Source organism: Pezoporus flaviventris, unplaced genomic scaffold, assembly GCF_033815535.1.
Source record: "Pezoporus flaviventris isolate CSIRO_AGI_PZ_B2104156 unplaced genomic scaffold, CSIRO_AGI_Pfla_v1 ptg000083l, whole genome shotgun sequence".
NCBI lineage: Eukaryota > Metazoa > Chordata > Aves > Psittaciformes > Psittacidae > Pezoporus > Pezoporus flaviventris.
In genome coordinates, this window is record NW_026892631.1 from 4,568,529 (window position 1) to 4,591,733 (window position 23,205).

General features: G+C 52.3%; 2 protein-coding genes across 4 annotated transcripts in view; one reads left to right on the plus strand and one right to left on the minus strand.

Annotated features, from left to right (window-relative positions):
- Positions 1-13,083, plus strand: part of STUM (stum, mechanosensory transduction mediator homolog) — a 42,739-nt gene extending 29,656 nt beyond the window's left edge. The window contains exons 2-4 of one of the 3 annotated variants that reach the window (XR_009747182.1): positions 599-778; positions 9,121-9,859; positions 12,676-13,083. Coding sequence is in view for 2 of the 3 variants with exons in the window: in XM_061475204.1 (XP_061331188.1) it covers positions 599-787; positions 8,935-8,969 (224 nt within the window). In the remaining variant the exon portion in view is untranslated. Of the gene's footprint in view, positions 1-598; positions 788-8,934; positions 9,860-12,675 lie in introns of those variants that run through there. The other 2 variants (XM_061475204.1, XM_061475205.1) reach the window with 2 other exon arrangements.
- Positions 13,084-20,663: 7,580 nt separating this feature from the next.
- ITPKB (inositol-trisphosphate 3-kinase B) overlaps positions 20,664-23,205 on the minus strand; it is a 68,630-nt gene continuing 66,088 nt past the window's right edge. The window contains exon 8 of the mRNA XM_061475183.1: positions 20,664-22,846. Within this exon, the coding sequence (XP_061331167.1) occupies positions 22,631-22,846 (216 nt within the window). The 3' untranslated portion in view covers positions 20,664-22,630. The remainder of the gene's footprint in view (positions 22,847-23,205) is intronic.

Consider the following 23,205-nt stretch of genomic DNA (forward strand, 5'->3'; position numbering starts at 1 on the left):
AAACCGCCTGGCTTTATGGCTCCAGCCTTGTTTTAGCTACTCCTGCTTTGTTTAAACATGCTCTCAGGTGACTTGTGACTGGGGAAGGCATTGTGCAGAGATGCAGTGCCGCATTAGCATCCCTTTTACTTTGTGTGCTCCTTCCAGAGCAGTATCTGTGGACAGTAACAGACTGACAGACCTGCACGGGTTTCTAGAGCCAGTCCTGCTCTTAACTCTGGTGCAATTTTCCATTGTAGAGCTTCTGTGTAGTAAATACCCCAAGAGAGACCCACCAGGCAAAGAAAAAGGCAGACTGGTATTTCCACAAACACATCAGTCCCTTGTAACCTGCCTACAGTGCATGAGTGGTTACTGTTGGGTGAGGAGCAAGGAGCTAAAACCCAAAGAGCTTATTTTCTGTCCTGGTTCGTATCGGTGTGATTCAATGGGAGAAAGTAGTGTGTTCAAGTGAGATGTGGCTGTGCCTCTGCCCTCCTGTGTTCGCAGCACTGCAGTGGGAGCACAAGGAGCGGGATGCTATAAGTGGGTCTAAGGGAAGGAATCTGGCATGAAGCCGTGGCTTTCACTGGGTGTTTTGTTGCTGCTCTCTCCCTAGGAACGTTTGTATCCGCTTTCACCGTGCTGTGCGGAGCCCGGACTGACCTCCCCGACAGGCACATGTGTTGTGTGTTCTGGCTGAACATTGCTGCTGCTCTGATTCAGATCCTGACTGCGATCGTGATGGTTGGCTGGATTATGAGTATATTTTGGGGGATGGACATGGTCATTCTCGCAAGTAAGTACAGTGCACTCACCCCCCCTTGACTTCTCCTATCCACGCTGGGGTTGCTAATGCCTCTGCAGGCCATTGGACTGTAGGGACAAAGAGCCACAGGATGAGCTCTGCAAGCCCATCAGAAACACAGCAGGCTGGGAGATGGTTGGGGTGGGCCCTGTGACACATCTGGAAGAGCCTCATGGGTTAGGATCTTCCTTTCCCCTTTATGAAATGAAAAGTGCAGGAAGGGATGAGGTCCCCCAGCACTGTGACTGCTGCTGTCCTGCCCTGGTCACCTCTGTGTGTGTGTTTGAACGAGAAAGCCCTTTCTCCCTGGTGACTCCAACTGCATCAGTCTGGTCAGCGAGACCTTCCCTCGGACTGGTCCTGCTCCCAGGGAGCAGACAGAGCCATCTGTACCCAGAAAAGCCCTGGGGGCTCTCCTGGATCCTCCCGAGAATACACTGACCCAGAGGCTGTTCTTGATGTTTAACACCAAGATCTTAGGCCGAGGAGGAGTGTTTAGCTACTTCCAGAAGGGTTTCCCTTACACTCCTTAAGGAGTATCCAAAACACCAATTTAGGGGAAGAAAAGAGGAATCCTTTTATAAACATACATAATTTAGGTCACCCACTTAGTATACATTACCAGTCTAGAACACAGGATCTGTGGCTTTATCTGCTAACGACTTCTGTGGGTGTAAAAGTTGTATCATACCTATATGGTATCACAGAGAATCAAGGTGACAGCCTCACCTCCAAAGCCAGAAGCAGCCCACAGCTCAGGGTATGATTGCACCCTAGTCCCTTTCCAAAGGCTGTCAGAGGCTGGTGGGCATTGCCCCAAACCAAACAAGCCTGAGATCCTTCAGGGGGGCTGGCAGGGCAGGCAGTTCCCAAAAGGAAGCTTCTCCCAGAGGACATCTTACCAAGCAGCTTTTGCTTTTTGGTTGGAAGGGGCTCCACTTTGTCATCATGAAATGGAAAAACCCACTCACCAAACCCCTAATTGCTGAGCCAGCTTCAATTTACAGGCTGAGTTAAGGGCAATCCCCATGAGGAACAAGCAATGGATGCTTAAAACCCGAACATAAGCGAGGCAAAAGGCTTTCCTCAGTTCAAAGGCACCACTGCCCTTTGTTTTTCCCTGCAAACCACCTGCCAAGTCTCCTCTCAGGTGTACCCACAGAGCAGGGGTAGCCCAGGCTGTTTCTGAGGCTAGATTGTGAATCAGTGTACATCTGTGATGTGTCTTTTAAGAACCTGCCCAATCTGTGTGTAACCCCATAATTACATGTTCATAATCATATGCTCTCCTGCTGTTCCTCTGCTGGATAGCCTCCGTGTGCAGTTTGCTGTTTGGCAGGACCCAAGTGTGCAGTTGTGGCGAGAGGCAGGAAAGCATCTGTCTGGATAAGGGGCTATAGCTAAAACCATGACTTGCTTTCCTCCATGGTCCTGTTCATGTGTGTCCTCCAGGTAGAGCAGCTGGAGGTCAGGAGGGTCTTACTGTAGGTTTTCCAGTTTGGTTTCTGGGGAAAACCATGCACCTTGGAAGTATTGCCCCAGAGCTGTGCCCCACACCTTGCTGGACCCCACCAGTCTGGGAGGCAGAGGGTGAGTGAGCAGTGCGTGATGGGGATGGTTAGGCAGGAGGTCCCTAACCATAGAATCATAGAATAGTTTGGGTTGGAAAGGACCTTAAGATCATCCAGTTCCAAGCCCCTGCCCTGGGCAGGGATGCCTCACCCTAGACCAGGTTGTTCCAAGCCCCATCAAACCTGGGCTTGAACACTGCCAGGGATGGAGCATTCATAGCTTCCCTGGGCAACCCATTCCAGTGCCTCACAGTAAAGAACTTCTTCCTTACATCTAACCTGAACTTCCCCTGTTTAAACTTAAACCCATTACCCCTTGTCTTATCACCACAGTCCCTGATGAAGAGTCCCTCTCCAGCTACCACAACAGTATTTCATCCCATCCCCTCTGGTGGCAGTCGAGAAGGTTAAGAGGGGTCAACATGTCTTATGTTAACCAGCTATACATAATCTGACAAGTTGCAGCCCTCGGCAGTTTCTTGCTGTCTCATTAAATAGCTGGTTTTTAAGTTTACTCACCATGCAGAGAAAATAATGGCTAAGTAAAACAGCTCGTGGTTGGTGAAGAATAAAAGGAAAAAACTCATTTTTCAATCAAAGAACAGAAGTGATCCATTTCTCCCAGCTGGATCAAGCAACCCTGTCAGACCCCACATGGGTTGGGTTTTCATGTTTTGTTTTCATGTTAAACCCCCCCAAAAGGGTAATAACTCTCAAATGCAACAAATAAGACATTCCATTTAAAAACAGTGCCAGGAAACAGTTTGCTTTGGTTGGGTTTTGTTTGTGTGCAAACTACTTGATGCACTAGATGGAAATTGTACACCTTTTTGCAATTCAATTGCAACTTGAGTCTGAGTGCAGGTGGGAAATGGTTAAATATGGAATTACTGCCCACCTCTGGTCTTCCTCACCTTGAAACGGCCAATTCCAGGCATCCCTGAGAGGGTATCATATGGTTTTGATGGGCTACAGAAGGGCACAGGGGGTGGTTGTTTAAGCTGATGGAGGCTATTAGTGAGGAGAAGGGTGGGAAGCAGCTGGAGCTCAGGGGCATGCTCCAGCTTTTGCTGAGGGGATGAATCAGGATGGATCCCCAAGTCTCTGAATCAGGACCTGCCTGTCTGTTAGCTGGTAGAGAGTTGGGTGGGAGTTAGGAAGGCTTGATGATGTCTTTCGTCTTCTAGTGCTAATTCTCAGCTATTAAAGGGAGAGCTTACTCCGAGGCAGAGATTTGGGGATAACATAATGCTGTGTTTAATGAGAAGAAAACAAGAAGAATTACAGGCCAATCTGATACACTTCAGTTCCTATGAGAAATAATCAAAATGCATCCATCAAGTGATTGCATGCTTAAAGAAGATCAGAAGAAACTAAGTAAGCCCGTGTTTGTCCAGAACAAGCTGTCAGACCGTCCTGATCCTCTTCTGTGGCAGAGGGATCCATTCTGGGTGGTGGTGCTCACCCATCCTTCCCGACTTTCAGGCACTGACACGTTCTCCTACCCACAGACCAGGGAGAGGTGGCCTAGGTGAAAATGCACTTGAGAACTGTGCTCTAAATGCGTGCTCCTGAACTGGAACGATACAAGGCAATGATGTGTGTTGAAAGGTGCCTCCTGAATCCAGCTCTGCTCAGTGTTTTCATTCATGGCTCAGTGATGGACTGAAGGGGCTTGCCAGCCAGCTACAAGGCTATGTATGGATGTGTGAGGGCAGTGTATGGATTCAAGCAAATCAAAGAAATGGACTGATGAATAAATGCTGTTCAGTGGAGACAAGCTCAGGACACTAAGGAAGGATTATCATCGAGTGCAGAAGTACACATTAGGGAGCAACTTGTATTTCAGTGTTCGCAAGCTGCACGAGAGTGAGTTGCTGTGGAGGGAGCAAACACCACGAGGCAGGTAGGAGCAGAGCCTGTAGGATGTTAACTGGTCCCCTCACCTTTATTAGCACACATAAAGATGCGTTGAGGCTCATGGCCAGCTTTGGATACCGTACTGCACATGGACGACTTGGAGAGAGTCCAGAGGACCAGGAGACAGCAAGCAGTGAAGAGGTTCAGCAGGGCAGTAAACGTGAGAGGGCTGCAGTTTAGCCTAAGACAGACTTAAACAGCAGGGAAGATGTGTGTGGAATTAGGAGACGTTTTCCCTCTGGTAAGGTCAAAATGCTGAAGAGGTGACACAGCAGGATCTGTTCTCTGTCACTGGAAGACCCCAACAGCAGGTAGACCCACATCTGTCACAAGCAAAGCGGGACATGGGAAGAGATCAACTGACCTCACAGAGTCCCATCCAGCCCTCATCTCCTGTAAGGTGCCCTTTAGCAGAAGGAAGATTAATTGAATGCAGTTTTGCTGTCACACTTTAGTTCCTTTTGGCAGCACGATGGCATGGGTCATTTTCTCTGCTAATTTAAATGGATTGCCAGCTGGCCCCATTAAATGCCACAGGCATCTTCTTCAAGCAACCATTTGGCTTTGGGAACTGTCCTTTCCTTTAGGCGCTGTCCGAAGGCAAAGGTAGATACTGAATTCCTTTGAACGAAACAATCGGGACTCTCCCCTTGCTTCCCCTTTGCCATGGCTGCATGGAGCCGAGGTGAAACAGCTAGTTGGCTTGCCAAGACAAACTGGAAAATGAGCCTCCTAAGGCTTTCTGGGCAAGGTTCCCTCTGCTGATGGCACACCTTGTCCCCAGCCCACGCAGCACGTCTTCATTAGCTGCGCTGTGCACAGCGAAGGCAGAGGAATGGCCTTTCCAGGAACCCCCCTACTGCACAGAGCTTGTTATAAAAGGGTTTGTGCCGTTTCTTGACAGAAATAGCACGGAAATCAATGCAGTAATGTCACACTGGGGTGGCACAGGGGACAGAAGTCCGGGACTGTTTGTCCAGGCGTTGTTTTGCCTCTAATGAATGTAGCCGAAGAGTCAAGTGTGGGCTTGTGAATGAGCCAAGGTGCCATCGCTTGTGGTACCACAGGACGGGGAGTCCTGCTGCAGCCCCTGCTCCTGCAGTGGGCATCTGGCTCTCAGGGACTGATTGCCAGCCAGTAGCAATAGATTGCCTGCAATCTTGCTGTCTGCTTGTCGCTCCTTTGCTAATTACAGCACTCAGAGCTTGCCAGAAGCAGCAGCAGATGATTGCATGGTTACAGTACGCTTGGGCTACAAAGCGCTTCGGAGAGCATCACTGAGACTCTCTTCTCTGCAGGGCATCTGCTAGTGCAGGTAATGCAGCTGCCCTGGGAAGGAAAGGGTGCAGAAAGCACTTGAGAGACACTGAGGAGAACAACATCCTAACCCAGCTGGTAACCCTTCATGAGGTGAAGGGGATGCTGAGGACAAATTGCCCACTTAGACCCATTACTTTTTCTCTTTTTTTAATCTAAATATTGCTGTTCCCCAAACCATGCCTGAGAGAAGCACCTACCAAATGCTGCGGTAGGGTGAGTTCTGACAGTATCCTAGGGATATGGAATACCACCAGGGTCTGCAGCATGCAGCCAGGCTGAGGCACACTGTGGCTGTACATTACTGGTGGGCACAAGCAAGTGGTGAGCTGAAAAGCAGATGAGGGTTCCTCCATCCTCTTTAAACAAGAGCCGCAAATGAATCCATCTGCTTCAATTACAAGGATTTTAGTGTTCAGCCCTGGTGTGAGTGTCTGATGTAGAGCAGCTGTTCTCCGTTTGCTCTGCAGCCCTGATTTATTCGTTCTTTTCTGGTTCTCCATGTGTTTCGGATATATTGTCTACAGTTACATTTCTCCCTCTCTCTTTCTTTCATGTTCCTTTGCCTCCTTTTGTTCACCATCAAAGTTTCACAAGGTAAGTTTGTTTCTGCTCTTCCTTCTCCTACTCTCCTGCCCTGTGGCAGCTCCCCATGGACAGCAGCGAGCATCAGCCAGGACAAGCTGTTTGGGATTCATTTTGGTCAGTGCTGCCCACTGCCAGCCCAAGTCCACTTGTGCCTCTGTACGTGTGTGTGTCGCCTGTCTCTGCATCTGTCTTGTGGCCACACGGCCCCAGGGACCTGCTCTTCACCCAGCACTGAAATGCCCCTTGGGCTGCCCCAATAGCACCATTGGAGGAGGGCAGAGACCTGTTTCAGCCTTGAGAGCATCCCAAGGCCACTGCATGAACCCAGTCCCTGTGGGACAGCTGGTGCACAGAGCGGTTTCTTCTCATTGAATCTGACTTGCAGTGGTTTACAGAAGAAGTGCAATTTCAGGCAAACTTGATTAAATCAGCAATTTTGAGCAGAGATCCTCAGGCCAGCTTAATCTTCGTCCCAGAGCTGTCTGCTTTACAGAACTGCACCTCAACTGTAATGCAGGTGTACTAAGGTGAAGCTGCTTCGTACAGAATAGCTATCCCTATGCAAGAAATGCAGTAACTGTTTCCATATATAAACTAATAAGTCTGAACTATTTTAATAAGTTATATTAAATAAGTTCTATAACTATTTTAATAAGTTTAGCTTAGGACAGGTCATCTTTGTCATCTTTTGGCTTACTTTGGTCATGTAAGAGACACACAGGCTCAGCCACTGCAACTGGCTTCCAGCCAGCTTAAAAACTGATGGCAGAACTGAAAGGATTTCTATTATATCTTAATAAAAGCCATGTCTGTGCAAGCAAGTTAATATAATCATAACCCAGCTTGGTTTCTTTACCTAAGGATTGGCCTAGCACTGGTCCATGTGGTTTCGTTACTGTGCTCCCTAAACAAATTAAACCTGTGCTGTAGGACAAGTGCATAATCCAGGTTTCCAACCGGCTCATCTTTCTTTCAGAGCTGATTCACACTTAGGTCATAAATGTGTAAGAAACCCTCATTTTTCCCCCTAGAAAAAGCTGTTTGAAAGATGTGAGAATCTTCCTATTCAGCTGCACATGATGGACAGCAAGGCAGTGCAGGGTAATGCATGCTGAGAAGTGTCATTAATCTCCTTCTCTATTCCTTGTGCTCGTTTAGCAGCGGGAGATCCAGGCTGCTCAGGCTGGGTGAATGCATGGACTTTTCCACAGCACAAAGTTCATTTGCCAGGGCCAGTTCTTAGTTCAGCAAAAAATCCCTTAAGGACAGAGGTTGTGGTACCTGCTGCTATTTTGTGTTCAGCTTTAAGGGGCTTACAAAAGCCTGACATAAGGGCTGGAAAGAAAGATTAAAAAGCATTGATGGAAAGGTGCTTGAAGAGCTCCGTGAGATGTGAAATCTCAGACTCAGTTGAAAGGTGGGGTATAAAACTGACAGGCTGCTTATGTTGTTTAAACAAAGAAAACCTCTGAGTTTTTAAAGGTTTCTAGATGAAAAGATCTGCGCTGCAGCGAAGGTAAGGATGGTTTGTTTCCTCCTTTAAAAGGGAGGTGTTGTGCATTGAGACTACTGTAGTGACAATCCCAGCTTCTGTTGAAGAGAAAGCAGGTGAAGCTTCAGGTGCAGTCATAGCAAAGTGTTGAAAAACCCCATATACTTCTCCTTATCCTGTGTCTGCACAAGAGCTGTGGGTGCTCTCCTATTGCGCTTCCTGGCCTTATTCCCCACAGGGGAAAGCAGCGCCTCTATGGGGACATCCCTATGGGGTTTGCAAACTCCCCTCAACCACTATATATGGGATAACCCATAAAGTGTGGCCCCAGAACCCAGGGCTCTGCTGCCTTGGTTGGGAGATGCATTAAACCTCATGGCCATGGGAAGAGGAGGGGTTGGGAAGGAGGCAGCATCCAGGCAGTTTTCCAGTGCCATTGGCTTTGTTGCTGATACACCTTAGTTTTCTCCAGTTCCACCCGATGGCTTCTGTGCCCCAACAAAAGCACCTGTAGTTCTGCTAGGCTGGAGCAAAGCAAGCGCAGAACAAGGGAGGAGAGCATCATTAATGAAAGGGCCCACAGAGGCATGCTGCGGTCCATGGTTGAACTCTGACACATCAGCCTGTGATTAAAGGCATCCCCCTTCTCCTGCAGGAGATGTTTGTTCACCTCCACAGACTGATTGCTGCTGGAGAGCTCTGCTAGCAAAAGGCAGCACAGGAACAGAAAGGTAGATAAGGGGAAACCAGCCTCCTCCTACCTGGCACTCCTCTGGAAGGACAAGGTTCTGACATAGATCATTAATAGATATGCGTGTCGGATGCACAGCCACCGGGCTGCCAGGTCAGCAGTAGGGAATGGCCGTGTCTGGAGCAGTAAATAAGGCATCCATTTCCCCTCTGCTGCAGAAAAACATTCCATAAAGGCTTTATGTTACTGGGCTGGACTGGAGTTAGTGGCCACCAGTACCTCCCGAGCCTTTACAGCATCCTCGAGCAGATGTGCCTCTGCCCATGCTGGAGCTGGTGGCACCAGGCACCTGAGCAGCAAGGCTGCCTGCCTTCCTGTGCCCAGGAAGGTGGTTGCACCCCATGGGTGGTTGCACCCTATGGCTGCATGGGGCAAGCAGGGCTGAACCTGGCCAGGGCAGTGCCCCTGTTTTCCCATGTAGTTTGCCACTCCTGGTAAACCAGGCTCACTTGAGGGTTCTTGTTAGGGATTAACACTAATCATGTTCCCTTCCCCTCCCTCCTCACAGGCTACAAGGAACAGGGGATCCCACAGCAGCTGTAGTGGCTGGGACAAGTATGGTCAGAGAGACACGGCGAGAGATTTCCTTTGGCAGCTGTGGGCCACGGACCTTTTCATTACCCTTTGTCTTTCTTCTTCTTCTCCCTTTTGTTTTGTTTCCTTCTGTCTGAACCTGGTCCATCTGCCCACCCAGCAGAGCGGAGGTGCAGAGCAGCCGACAGAGACTTGCACTGATCCCATTGAGCAGCAGAGATGGGGCAAGCACGGCGTGGGGTAGAACGTAGCACACGATGGACGACTGATGTGGAGGAGAAGGATGGTACCAGGAGAAGGAAACACCCTTGGCAAAGGGGCTGGAGGTGCTGCTTTCTCTCTCCTCCCAGGAGGAAGTAGCTGAAGATGTTTTGCCTCCTTTTTATGCTCACTGTTAAAGGAAACTGGCTGCAGACATCAAAAGCCAAGGAGCTGTTAAGAGATAATGTCTACAGTATATAAAAGCAAACCAGTTGTACTCCCCCACCCTGAGAGTCCATCCTTGACTGCTTCGTGGTAGCAGAGGGCTCAGCCCAGCCTCCCCTGCTCACTGTGTGTATATGATGCTCAGTGAAGCTCTGTCTGTGCAGATGTCTTGAGAAACGTGCTTGCTGTAAATCATGCTGTACTGATGAAGGGACTGAGGCCATCCCCTGCTTCCATCCACTGGCACTATGTGATGACCAGACCTCCCACCAGCCCCAGGGGGCCTTTATCTAGCAAGGGACCTTGCCAAAGGCTTCTATTGTAGAACAGTACTGGGGGAGCCAAGAAAGACTTTTTCTCCCCTCCCTCTGAAAGAGACTTGGTGGCAGTGTCTCCATGCTTTGGAAACAGATCCCATCACAGCCCAGCATGTGTTCCTGGCTGAAGCGGCATCCCTGCTCTGCTTCTCCAAGGTAAGTATCCAGAGCTCAAGTATCAGGACCTGGCTCTAACCAAGTCTCAGCAGCAGTCCTGGTTGGAAGGCCCGTGGCCAGGTGGGGTAGGGCATCCAGGCAGTGACTGCCCTGATCCTGGCTGGGTGTTTAGGCAGGGCCAGAGATCAGCCAAGGGGGACATGGCTGCTTTTCCGCTCCGAAGAGGTGGCAGAAGAGCTCTGATGCAAGAGGGCAAAGCCAGACTGCTGCTCTCGCTTGGGGAGGGTCCTGGCCACATATTAACAGTGATCCCCTGCCACTGTAGGTGATAGACAGATCACTGCAGCTGAGAAACATCCATGAGCAGTAGATTAACAGCCTCCAAAGCAAGACTACAGCAATAACTCAGGCTGCATTTCTTTTGCCTCACACCCTCAGCAGCGGCTCATGCTGCTACGTTGACCAGCCAGAAATAGGTATTTAGCAACTACCCTGTACCCAAATGGGGGTGCTGAGCTCAGCTTTTGGGGCTGCTCCACAGAAAGCAAAGATCTATAACATGATGCAGGCAGGAGAGCTGCTCGGTTGTAACCGTAGAGGAAGATAGATGAAATAATACCAGCTTTTAGGGAGATGAAAGCCACACACACAGGCAGCAGAGAGGCAGGTTTCACTGGGAGACAAGCACCAGTCAGTGCTTCTTGTTACCCCAGCGCTGGAAGTGCTCAAAAGGAAAAGCAGCACACTTATCCTGACACACATTGCACCACGGCGTGGCAGGGTTACCTTGCCTTGCAAGACAGCAGCACTTTGAGAGCAATCAACTCTTAGTAGGTCAGTGTTGGAAAGATGGAAGCCGAGAGCCATCCAGCGTCTGTGTTAAAGCCCAGGGATGAGCTCCTCAAGACTGCCATTGCCACAGCAGTCACCAAAAGGATTTCTGCTTGTTATATTCAGTAATTCCTCCTCTCTTTGGCCATTTCTACCAAAAGGACTGGTTAAGAGGTGGCTGCTCAGTGACCTGTGCTGTAGCACTTGCAGTTCTGTGGCTTGCAGGACTGTACAGGTGTTATGAATTGAGCTGCATCATTTTACCGTGAGACAGAAAAAGCCCTGCTCCTTCATTTCCCCCACAAGGGGTAAAGAGAATCATAACCAGAAGCAAACAGGAGCTCAGTAGTTGGAAAACACCTTCCCAAGCTGCTGCTGTGCTGGGTGAGAACTCTTTTTTGAGGTTTACAAGTGGTTATTAAGCCACCCAAGCAACTCCTCATTGCAGTGAGTACAATGACCAAGAGCAATGGGTACCCCTCGCATCTGCCAAAGCAGAATGGCTGCTTCAAGTGCTAACTGCAGGTGGCACCGGAGCATCAAGTCAGTTGTGCTGTGGTCTCAGGACAGATGTGCAGGAGCCTCTGCAGATGTGGCTGGCGGGTTTCCCTAGGCTAGCTGGTAGAGGTGTTGGGAAGAAACCAAGCAAAGCCTCTGGGCTTAGAAGCTTGGAAATATGAGCAGCCCAACATGGCTTAAGAACAACTTGTTCTGCTGCCTGTGCAGATGGATTCACATCCTTCACATGTGATGGATTCACATTAGAAGATGGATTTAAATGCCCGGTGGACAAGGAGTGCAGGAAGCCTCAGATTGAGGAGGATTAAACAAGCTGGGCATTAAACCGCCAGAAGTCACATCTCCTATGGCATCAGATGTACAGGCATCAGAGCCAGCACCTATACAAGAGGTCCCATAGGAAGAAGAAGGGGTAGGATTAGCTCCTTGTCAGCATCTCCAGGGTTTTGCTGGCCTTTCGGGCTGTGTTTGGTGCTGTCTGTCCCAGTGCTCTAGTGAGGATGGGAGAACTGGATTAGTGGAGGAGGGCTTGTATGGAAATGCTGCCCTATTCAGGAGGGCCAGAGGTCTCCAGAGAGCATTGCTTCAGTTATGCCTGTGTGCTGCCCACATCTATTGCATAAGAGAGTTTGGCACCAGCAGCCCTGTGCAGGATAGGTGTGGGATTAATCATTTACCTTCAGGGTCTATAAAAATACCTTATTTTTGACCTACCAAATTGGTGAAGCCAAGCAAACAGCCAACATTCAGAGGCTCCGACATCTGTCAAATGAACAGCCAGGATGAAAGGCCTTATTTCTGCCTGTCGTGGGGATTTGCTTGATGGATTTTAATTAGCACCAGACAGATTCCCACTCTCTGCTTTAGGACAGGAGCAACTTCATAGCTTGACCTTGCTACAGGAAGCAGGCACCAAACTGTGTTTTCCCCAAAGCTGCCCTGCTGCAGTGATAATGCTAATAAAAACTTCTGCAATAGTCCTGATTAAAACCAGCCCCTGAGCCCAGGGGTGAAGAGCAGCTCACTCTGAGACAACAGCAAGCCCCTCAGCCTGGTTTCAGGTCTTGTGGCAAGCTGTGGGGAGTTGTGCTGCAGTGAGCTCAGAGGCTGAGCTGCAGGAGGGATTTCAAGCCTTTCTTTGTGGTCAAAAAGGAGCTCTGCTCATTCCCATCCCTAATACCACACACATCCCAACTGCAACTGGTTTTTCCTCCTCTCATAAGAGACCAGAGCTTTGTGCCAGGGACAGACCGGGTAGAGCCCATCCCCTCAAGGAGCCCATGATGTGGAAGCTGGCAGCAAGCTGGAGTTACATGCATGGTGCTTACAATGCATGGATTAGTTTGGGTCGGAAGGGACCTTCGAAGCTCGTTCAGTCCAAACCCCCTGCAGTGAGCAAGGACATCTCAGGTTGCCTGGTGAGAAGAGCCACGCAGTGAAGACACAGGTAGGAGCGCTAATCTGGAGCTTTCCTCTCCATCACCAATACCTGTGTTTCTCTTTAGGGCCAAATTCACCACCCAGCGCTTTCATGCCTCTTTCTGGAGCACCATAGGGAAAGGTCACCTCCTCCAGGACACCCACCAACACCGGATAACTCGCCTCCCACTTGCAGGAGCCCTGCCATGACCTCCCACCAGTGCCACATCACCACCACCACCAACCAGCCCCTGTCTCCTTGCTGGCACAGCAAGAGGTCACAGCCTGTGAACGCTTGGTCTGGCTGAAGGCACCCGGCAATCGCAGCAGCATCATCTGCTTTATAAATATAGATGTTTTCGATGCAAGTTTTACAGCTAAAAAGAGTGATAGTGGGTAATGAAGAATAAATGCAGTTGCTTCACCCCCGTCTGCCAACAGCACAGTGTTTTCTGCTGCTCTTTCCCAATTGTGAAAGCCTCAAAAGAAAAGAAGGGTTTTAATGAAATAGTTCCTTGGTACCTGAACCCAGCCAGGCTGAGCAGCTGATGTACCAGGCATTGGAAAGCAATCCCAGGTAGGAACCAAGCCAAATGTGTTTTTGAACTGTGTGGCCAGTTGTAAACCAGTTTCATTCTGGGTCAACCCAACCATTTCCATGCATTTTTGATTCGCCCGAGTCCGATGGGGTTGCCCAAATGCACACTTATCATGGAAAAGGTGCTAAGGCAGAGGGTCAGCATCACTCAGATGTGCCTGGCAATCGGAGTCAGGAAGGTCAATGGGGCTGTGTGCCATTTAGTAGGGTGTTGGACACAGGAGGTGCCTCCCTCTGTGCCACATCCTGTGCTTCCTGAAACAAGGGGTTGCCTATGGCAGGGGGGTGGAACTGGATGATCTTAAGGCCCTTTCCAGCCCAAACCTTTCTGTGTTCCTCCCTACCTGCATCCACTGTCACACATTTTGTTAAAGATCCTCCAGTTCTGTTGGAAGCAGCCCCTTGTCGTAGTCGCACCGCGATGCGGGGGTATCTGAGCTCCATGGATAGGAAACCAAAGAGTCACGGTCTCATTCTTCAGGGGGCTGTTTTATTCCATCCTTGCCTCCTACGTGTTCTGGGGTGACCCTGCAGTTCACATACATGCACACACTCCAGCCAGTGCAATTCTTTACTATTCATCCCAAACTGCATCCTCTAGAAGACACCACCAAGAGTTCATTTAAAGCCCAGACACAAGAAGAGCTGTGAGCTTGGCTGGATCTTATATTCCTCCCAGTCAAAAGCAATAGTTTCTCCCACACGCTTGCTAATCATGGCATGATAACACAGCCCTGTATTGTCTGGCTGACTTCATGCTCACACACACAATGGCTTTTCAAGCCACGCTGCAGTTGGTTTTCCTTAGAGGCACTCAATATCCACCCATCCATGGGGCCAGCACGCTGCAAAACCCCAGCTGATGATGGCACCAGCTGAACCAGGGTTAGCGACAGTGAGTTCCCCCAGAGCCTGTTCCACCCACAAGCCATCCTTCCTCCTCTTGTCATCCATATGCATAACTAGAGCCAGGCTAAGATTCAGTCCTGCTTCTTCTGCACCCACCCACCATCCAAAGGGAAGCGACACCCCCTTTTCCCCCTCCACCAAAGCTGTGCAGTGGGATGTGAAGGCTTCACGTACACTCTAGGACTACCAAGGCAGGAGTAGTTTAAACCATCTTCCAGCTCTGAGGATGCTTCCTGCAGGCAGGTCAAAGGGAATGGGCACATTTGGGCTTGGGATCAAAGCAGGAGGTTGCCTCCATCGGTACTGCCTGGAGGTGATGGCATCCCTGCCCCAAGCACCCCCTTTCTCACCCACCTCATACAAACAGACACTGCTCCATGGGCTGGCAGGGGAGTATTTGTCCATGTTTTCCTTGGGTTTGGCCATGCTTGGGTGTATCAGGATTTTCCCAGCTGAAGCAGGGAATAGGTGTGCGTTCCTACCTGTGCCATCTGCATCCCGATGGTGAGCCCACCTTTTGGTTTTGTGCCAGAGCCCAAACCAAAGGGTTAGAGAGGACCATTCGATGCCTGTTTGTCTCACCCAGTATTGGCTTGTGACTTGCTGTGTTTTGATACTGTGGATTATTACTATTTTTTAAGTTAAATATATTCTGTTGCTGGACAGCTGGGATGCAATGCAGTCTCTTTATGTAGCCTGGAGAAACCTCATCAGATCAAAACAACCCTCATCTGCATCCGGCAGACACCAACTCACACCTTCATCACCTGAGGAGGGCAGGCAAGGGCCAGGACATGGCTTGCTTAAGGGATGAACAACCCAAAGCCTTACAGGGGAGCAGAGGCTGGTGAGGAGCCTTCCCGCACCTCTGAAACAGAGACAAGGGAGGGGAGAAGCCCTGCTGCCCTTCCCCTGTGCACACTCCTACCAGCAACCCTCCTCACCTGGGATCTCCGGGTGGGTTTTGCACTTCATCCACGCACATTATCCCTGCTCCCCATGTGAGAGCAGCCCCACTGCTGGGGGCTCAGCCCTGCATGCCCATACACAGCAGACCTCTGCCGGGGATGCTCCTGAAACACCCCAAAGTGCCACCGCCTGTTGGGAACCACACTGGAGACCCCATCTGGGCTTGTCAGGGCTCCCCTTGGTCCGAGACAAGCAGGGGTCTAAAGCCTCCAAGCAATTGCTCATTCATACGAACAACCACAGCCTTGTAGCTTTGACCCCAGGTACGAGCATGCAGGCAGTTGCTGCCAGGCCTCACCCGGCCCTGCTTGGATGCTTCCCCTCTGTAGGAGGCTCCTTGCAAACGCAGCTTTACACAAGCAGGTTTGTCCAGCACCAACCATCCTCTGCTGGAGACCTCTCCTTCCCCATCCAGCCCCTCTGTGCAGCAGGGGCTGCAGACATCAATGGCACAGAGCTCGGTGACATCCGCTGCCCACCCAGAGCAGGTTTCGGGCTGCCCTCCCTTCACAGACTGCCAACAGGGAGGAGGCAGAACATCTCCAAGAGGGAATTCCAATGGGAATGCGCCCATGATCCTCACCCTCCGTAGCCCCAAACGCAAGGGCAATGTTTGGAGACAGAACTGGGGACATCTGAACCGCACAGCACAACAATCCCGATTGCACAGGCTCATGCAGGAGGACGGCAAGAGACCGAAAGCAAACACAGCCCTGGAGAAGTGGGAGCTGGCACCCACCCAGCGAGGCTGGGATGGATCCGTCAGGATCAGCGCAGGTCCTGGTTCATCCCAGCTCAGGCCATCGGTGACCGGCCTCAGGGGGGGGACTCCCCATTGCTGACACCCCACAACCAGCACAGCCAGCCCCATGCAGCTTGTCTTTAAGGGGAACGGGGAAGGGCGAGGACACAGACCGCTGTCTGCAGCGGCACCAGAGGCAGGGAGCTCATTCTGTGCCTGACCAGTGAGGAGGCTGTTCCTGCACCCCATGGCTTTGAGGGACCCGAGGGGAGGCTGAAAGCTCCATTTCACTTGCCTCATCCTTCTACTTAGGCTTTGCCCCTCAGCATATGAAGTGCTTTGGGATGAGAACTGATATATAATATTATGATACTATTAATACGCCCATGCAGACACACCATCACGTGGCAAACCCTCTAGAGAGATGTGGGATAATTATCTTGGAGAGAGTTTCTGTGACTCCCTGCTAATTCAACCATCTCTGAAAGGCAGGGAAGGAAATTAAAGCAGAAACTCTCACAAATGGAATGTCAAGAACTGGAGCTCAGTGGAGTCACAGAACCCTGGGAAAAGCCTCCGTGCCTTACCCTCATCCAAGCACCATCATGGGAACAGGTCCTTCTTTCCCTCACCTGGAGGAACAAGCAGATCTCCAGCAGTTCTCCATCCCTGCAGGCTGTTGGCATCCACATCACAGGGCACCTGCAGGCAGGAACCCAGGAGGGTTTTAAGGGAGGATAAAAGAGGCAGAGGGGTGATGAGCACCTTTCTCTGGCTCCTCACATGGGCAGCAGCACCAGCTCTGGTGGGGCAGGCACCACAATACCTGTTCTGAGAGCAGCATCACCCAAACCCCCAGCAAAGGGGGTGATCATCAGGTTCCTGGGGTGCTTCCCTCACGGTACAGCAGCCCTTGCAGGAGGCAGCAGCCAGCAAACCTCAAGCCCCTGGAGAGATGAAGCACCCATCACAGCCCTGCTCTGCCCTTCTCCAGCATCGCATCAGTGGGCAGAAACCACACCAGGGCTGCTCCTGTCCTCAAGCCCCAAGCTGCACCCCAGGGCCCACTGCCCTCCTCCACACCACACTGCAGCCCCATAGGGCGCACATGGCCACTGCACACCCCTCACCCTGACTCTGGGCACAAACTGCTCTGCCCAGGTGCCCTCACAGCACAGCCACAGCTCCTCTGTGCACCCATTCAGCACAGCAATGGTGGGCCCAAGGCAGCTGCCCTTCCAGGAGCCACCATGCAGCAGTAACAATTGCCCTCCCTTTGCACTTGCAGTCTCCTCCCCTGCCCCCCAGGCTGGGCTTTTACCACCCCCCAAAACACAGACCCCATTCCCAAACCAAGCATCACCTACCACAGGGATGACACACGCTGCTGGGACTCATCCAGCCCTCCAGTAGCTCTCACTGGGAAGCACACAGGGCTGCAGCCCGTAGCACTGATGGGCAGTGGCTGAGGCTTTATGTGTGATGTATAGCAATCAGTGCAACCAGGTGTGCTTTGCATGAGGCCACCTGGGGCGGATCAGGCTGCTGGCTGCTCTTACACCCATGGGGCAGAAGCATTTTAGGCAGGAGGGCTGTGTTTGCAGCTCATGCCAATGGGGAGCCAGGGATTGCCTGCAGGCAGCTCTCCCCGGTGGCAATGCAAAGACGTGGAAATGCACCTCGTGGGTCTTGTGTGGTGGGGCACACGGTGCTGTGGGGCATCCCCGCAAGAGAAAAGGGGCTTGGGACCAGCCTGTGGCCCTGGGGACTGTCACAGCCCTGTGTTTTGAGCCAGCTGTTCCCGCAGGTGACCCAAAAGATGATTCTAAGGAGGGAGCATTCCTGTTTGGTCATGGCAGGGCTAAAGTGAAGCCAAACCAGCGTACAGGCGTCCCTGGTGCTGCGGCCTGAGGAGGCTGAGCCGTGAGCCCAGGAGCACGGCCAAGAGGATGAGGCTCCTCCCGCAGAGGCAGGCACTGGGGGGGTTTGGGCGCACCAGCCACCCTCTAACACTGGAACACCAAGCCCCAGCCCCGAGCGGGCAGCGATGGGCGCCGGCAGTGAGGTGAGCTGGGTGCGAGGGTGTAAGGGTGCATCCGCTGCAGGGATTCCTCCCGTGCTGTCCCGTCGGGAATTACTCGGGAGCCCCTTCCACGGGCTTTCCCCTCAAAGCGGCGCCAGCCGCAGCTCTCCCGTGCTCCCTGGCTGCGGAGGGATGGAAGCGCAGCTTCTCCCTGGAGCTGAGCAGGTCTGCGGGAGTGAAGGGAAGGGGCGGCTGAAGGAGGAAACCTGACAGGACAAAGGCAACACCAGCGCCTGGAGCATCGCCGAGTAACCCCGTGTAAAGCCTTCCTCACCCTGCCCCAGCTCCTTGCTGGAGAGCAATGCTCTTAGTGGGGCAGGGGCTGGAGATGTAGGAGATGCAGATCCGTGTCCCCAGCCCCGCTATGGGGTGGGCATGATGATGCTCATCTCCGGGGGACGGGACGGGACGGACGCCGCCACCTCCCGCTTTTGCAGGTGGGGTTTAAATAAGGTTTTACCCCTCACAGTCACAGATTCCTACTCTTTAAGGCCGTGGAAGAGAACAAACGAGACCCAGAGAAGAGACCAGGGCCTGTGACCGGGATGCTGGCCCCAGGCGGCTGAGCCCAGCCCTGCCGGGGGAGAGGGGCAGGTCCCCACCGGGGAACGGGCAGGGTCGGGAGCGCATCCCAGCCGAGCCTATGCCCACGGGGAAGGGCAGCCCCGTCCCGCAGGACGCTGCCGCGGCTGCACCGCCACCTACCGGCCAAGGGAGGAAGCGCCGGCCCCGAGCGGGGGGACCGCGGCTCCTTCGGCAGGGCCGGGCGGAAGGCGCAGCCCGGTTTGGGGTTAAACCCCACTGGATCCCGGGGGAGCGAAGAGCCGTAGGGACCAGCACATAAGTTACTGCTAAAGCTGCGGGACCTGGAGCTGTCAGGCGCATCCCCAAGCAATACCGGGTGAGACCAAAGGCACCCCCAGCATGCTGAACCCACGCAGCACCCACGGTAGAAGGGGACAGCGGCTTGGGGGAAACCCAAAGGGCTGCTCCCAACTTCCCAAGCTCGCAGACTCACCTGATCCCGGGGTGGCAGAGAGGGCTTTCCAGGGGGAAAAGCCTCATCGGTGTCAGCACCAGCTCCAAAACCGCATCATTTCATCGCTCTGCACCACCTCAGTGTAAGAAAACCCGTCCTGGGATCCACCTCCCGAGCTCCCCACACCGTCATTTATGAGCAGCAGAACTGCCAACGGCTCAAGCAACTCATTTAAGCACTTAAGGTCTTGCTTTTGGGGTCTCGTTGTTCCAGCAGCGCAACCCTCCAGCCCACAACACACAAGCCTCAGACCCCAATCAGCAGCCACAGCCGAGTCCTGCACTTTCAAAGATCAGATGCCCCCCAGCCCCTCCTTATTTATGGGAGGTTCGTTCTTGCAAGTAGCATCTGATCAGGTACTAAAGGAGAAAATCAGCTGCCCCTGCCCAGCCACAGCCTGAGCCGGCTGCCACATCCCCCGGGATAGCGCTGGGAGGCTCCATTCGCCAGTGGAACGAATGCCTCAGCAGCACACAGCGGAAGCCTCAGCAGCATCCAAACTGGTCTTTGGGGCACTAACGGAAGTGCTGCCTTCTCTCCTCTGTGTCGGTCCTTAGGTTGTTAATCCCCGAAGTGCCAGGGACCCCGAGGTGCAGCAAAGCTGGGCCGGGGGCAAGCAGGGCTCTAGCCATGGTGCGTGCTGTGCTGGTGGTCCCAGTTTGGCACTGCTCATAGACATCAGGGTCAGCAGGCACCAGCACTCAGGGACAAGGGGTTTCTTGCTCTTGCACCCTTCCCCTCTCCACCACAACGTCGTGGTGCTTCCTCAGCTCTCAGGAGAAGCTTTCAGTTTTTACCTCCTGGTTTTGCGCTCCGGGGTGCACCCGGGTCAGTTTTGGAGGCTTTTGGTTTCCTGCACCGGTAGGAAGAGGAGGCACGGAGCACCCATGAGACCCCTGTGGCTGGGATTGAAACACCGGCTGCTGGTAAGGATGTGCGAGCCTGCCAGATGTGTGTGCCCGCCTTCCTGGGAGCGCAGGGAGCCCGCCAGGCACACGTCCTGCAGCCTCAGGACTGCAGTGCTATGAGCTCTCTCTTGTGCCAAGAGGCTTCCGGGCTTCAAGCAGAGCCCACGCTGGGTTTCTCCTGCAGTTAAGTTTTAGAGGCACCGTGGTGAGCAGCAGAGATGCTGCGGGGACCCCAGGGCCCTGGGCCAGGCTTCTCCTGGGGCTGTGGGCGTGAGATCAGACTCTGCTATGGGGCAGCCCCCCAGCCGGCTGCGTCAGCCCCAGGACAGACTCCTGCTTGTGCAACCAACCAGGAGGGACCGGAGCTGCCTTCAGGCTCTACAGCCTCATTTCTCCTTCAGTGCGAAATCCAGGATTTTCCCGGTGGCCTTTGGTCCCAAGTGCTTCCTCAGGGGCTGAGGAAGAGGAGCAGGGGAAGAGATCAAGACACTCAAGATGTGTCTTGAGCATAGACAACACAGGGTGGCACTCGGAAACCACTCAGCTGGAGCCATCCCCCTGCACTGGTAAAACCCACACTGAACACGTTCCTGCTGTGGAGCTGCCTTTGGTGGGCTTCCCTGCAGGAAGGGGATGGAAAAACTCGGGCATCACCCAGTCTGGACCCCCCAGCTCTGCTCCCTGCCAAGCCAGTTCCCATTGATCAGGATCCATCCTAGTGCGTGCTGGGGCCTGATTCCTCTCAGAACCATCACAGACACGGAAGCCAGCTCCCGGGTTGCTCTCGGGCTGCCACAGAGCAGACACAGACATTACAGCAGGCAAATGCTTCCCATATGCCTTTATTTGCAGGTTACAGGACTTCTTTACAGGCACTGTGCGTTGGTGTTGCAGCCGGTTCAGATTGTTTTCTGTATTACCCAGTGACTGAGAGGGGAGCTGGGAGCAGGGAAAACCCCTCCAGCAGCCCTTCCAGCCTCCAGAAAGGCATAAGACATCTGAGGGGAACAATGTGCTTCTTCTGAAGCCATGAAGCAGGGGATCTGGTTTATAAACAGGCTTACAAAATAATATACATATGTAAGAGCGGCTCAAAGCTAAAGTACAGCAGTAAGTGGTACGTATCTATGCGTATCTGTCCATACCCCTTCTCCAGAGCTGGAAAAGGGATGGTTTAAAAACTAAAAACACAGTTAAAAAAAAAAAAAAAGAGGGGATTCCATGCATTAAGTTTTAGTGTTTTGTGCAATTAAAATGGGATGAAAATAAATATAACTTAAAAAAAAACAACCCAACCTTTTCCATGACACTAATGGAACCAGAGGCAAGTCTATAAGGCACTTCCACATGGGCTATTCTAGAAAGCCTGGCAAGGAGCTAAAACAGTGCAACCATGTACAATGGCATCAGACGAGCTGAAGACGTGTCTGGTGAGAGATGAACTGGGAAAAACCTTAGGAGACATCAGTCCTGGGGAAAGAGGCCGGGGCATGGCTGCGGGCAGTGCAATGGCCAGCTCCTCATTGCTCAAGGAGAGCTCCCACCGAGGGTGCTGAACCACTGAACGATGCCAGAGGGGCTCTGGAGCATCGCTCCTGGGAGCAGGATGAGACGGTGGCTTTGGGGATGGAGCAGGGGCTGGGTTTGTGGCTGCCAAGCTCCTGCATGCTCTTTATGTCCTCACCATGAGGGCCTCCCCTCCCCACCACCCTCCCCATGGCTGACCTTTGGAGCCAGCCCTGCTGCAAGCAGCTGAGTTCAAATGTTCCAGGAAGTTAAAGAATAGCCTCCACCCTAAATAGGGAACTGGGTGTTTCTGAAGGAGCAGGAGCGCTGGGGCTGTCCACGCAGCACTGAAGAACCAAAGAAGACTGATCAACCTGGATGGCTACTTCAGGTCTCATAGTAGTCCCTTACAAGCTATTTTTCTCTCCCCCAGCCTTGCCCGAAGTCTTTATTCACTGTGGAAGGCTGGAGATCCCAGCAAACGAGGGCTGGAAGCAGCTCCAAGCAGGGAAGATGGGTCTCTAGAGAGGAGGCTGAAGTGTTAGCCACCATTCCAGTGCAGCCAGCGTGGGAGAATGGGTGGGAAGCATCTGGCCATGGTAAATACCTGTGCCTGACCACATGGCTCTGCAGCAGGAGGGAAACCATTGCGCTCCAGTGTCACCTGATGGTAACTGAGCAACTGCTATGGATGTCTTGAACACAAGGAAAAACCCCATTCTGCCCTTCTAGCATCATATAAGGACTCAGCACAGCCAGCTCTCTAAGCTGAAACGTGCTGGCAAAGATGACTAAAGGCTCCCACCCCAGTATCCTTTGACATCTCCGGGCCTTGCTCACACACGCTGGCTGCCAGAGGGTGCTGGGCATGGCCATTGAGTTTTTTCAGGATGAAACTACCAATCCCAGCACAGGGACAGGTTCCTTCCTCCACCAGCTCTCTTAAAGGGTCTTAAAATCAGGCTGTGCAAGAGACATAAGTGTGATAGGCAAAGCATGTGCTCGCCTAAGCATCCCCATCCTGGCTGGCACGGCTCATGCTCCCACTGGCTCTGCAAGGCCAAGGTTTCAAGTTCACTTTTGTTCTGGCAGGTTAGCTCTCTATTTACATGGAGAGGAGGAAAAAAAAGGAATCAAGACATCCTAAAAAACCACAACGAAAACACATTAAATAGGGAGAGTGTAGCTTTCAAATGGGAAGGGCCAGGGCTGGAAAGTGTCTTGTAGTGCAGTTCAGAAGTCAGTCGGGGGCAGGTTGGGGGTAGTGGCAGAGTCGGATGCATGGCTTTAATGTAAGTCTTCGTTCTGGGACAGCTCTGTCAGGATCTGAATGAGGTTGTCCAGCCCCCAGAGGTAGCCATCCTCTCTGTTCCCTTCTACCCAGGGCACGTTGTGCTGCAGAACTTGTCCCTCCGGCAGCGGGGTGGTTTTCCCAAAGTCAATCATCCAGACTTTGGCCTGCTCCTTCTTGTCATGAATGAAGAGGAGGGAGCTCCCGATTACCTGCAGAGAGGAGAGACCAGTGAGCGATGCTCCTATTGCTCAATCTCAGCCAGCTTCAGGGCTTTCTTCTCTCAGGCTGCAAGAGATGATGCTGAGATTTTGCAGGAGCAAAAAAGCAAGCCCTGTGTGTTGCTGGCTGCGGCTGCAAAGCAGACAAGCTGATTTACTCATACAAATCTCAGCTCTTGGCAGAAAGAAAGGATCAGAAAAACATGGGCATGTAAGACAGAGGTGTCAGTTTGGAAAATGAGTCAAGGGAAGGAATGGGATGAATTGTCTCAGACTGCTATAGGGATTTTTTCCAAGGCTGGTTCTTTGTGACTGGCTTGTGCTGTTCAAACTCACCAGCCCTGCAGCCA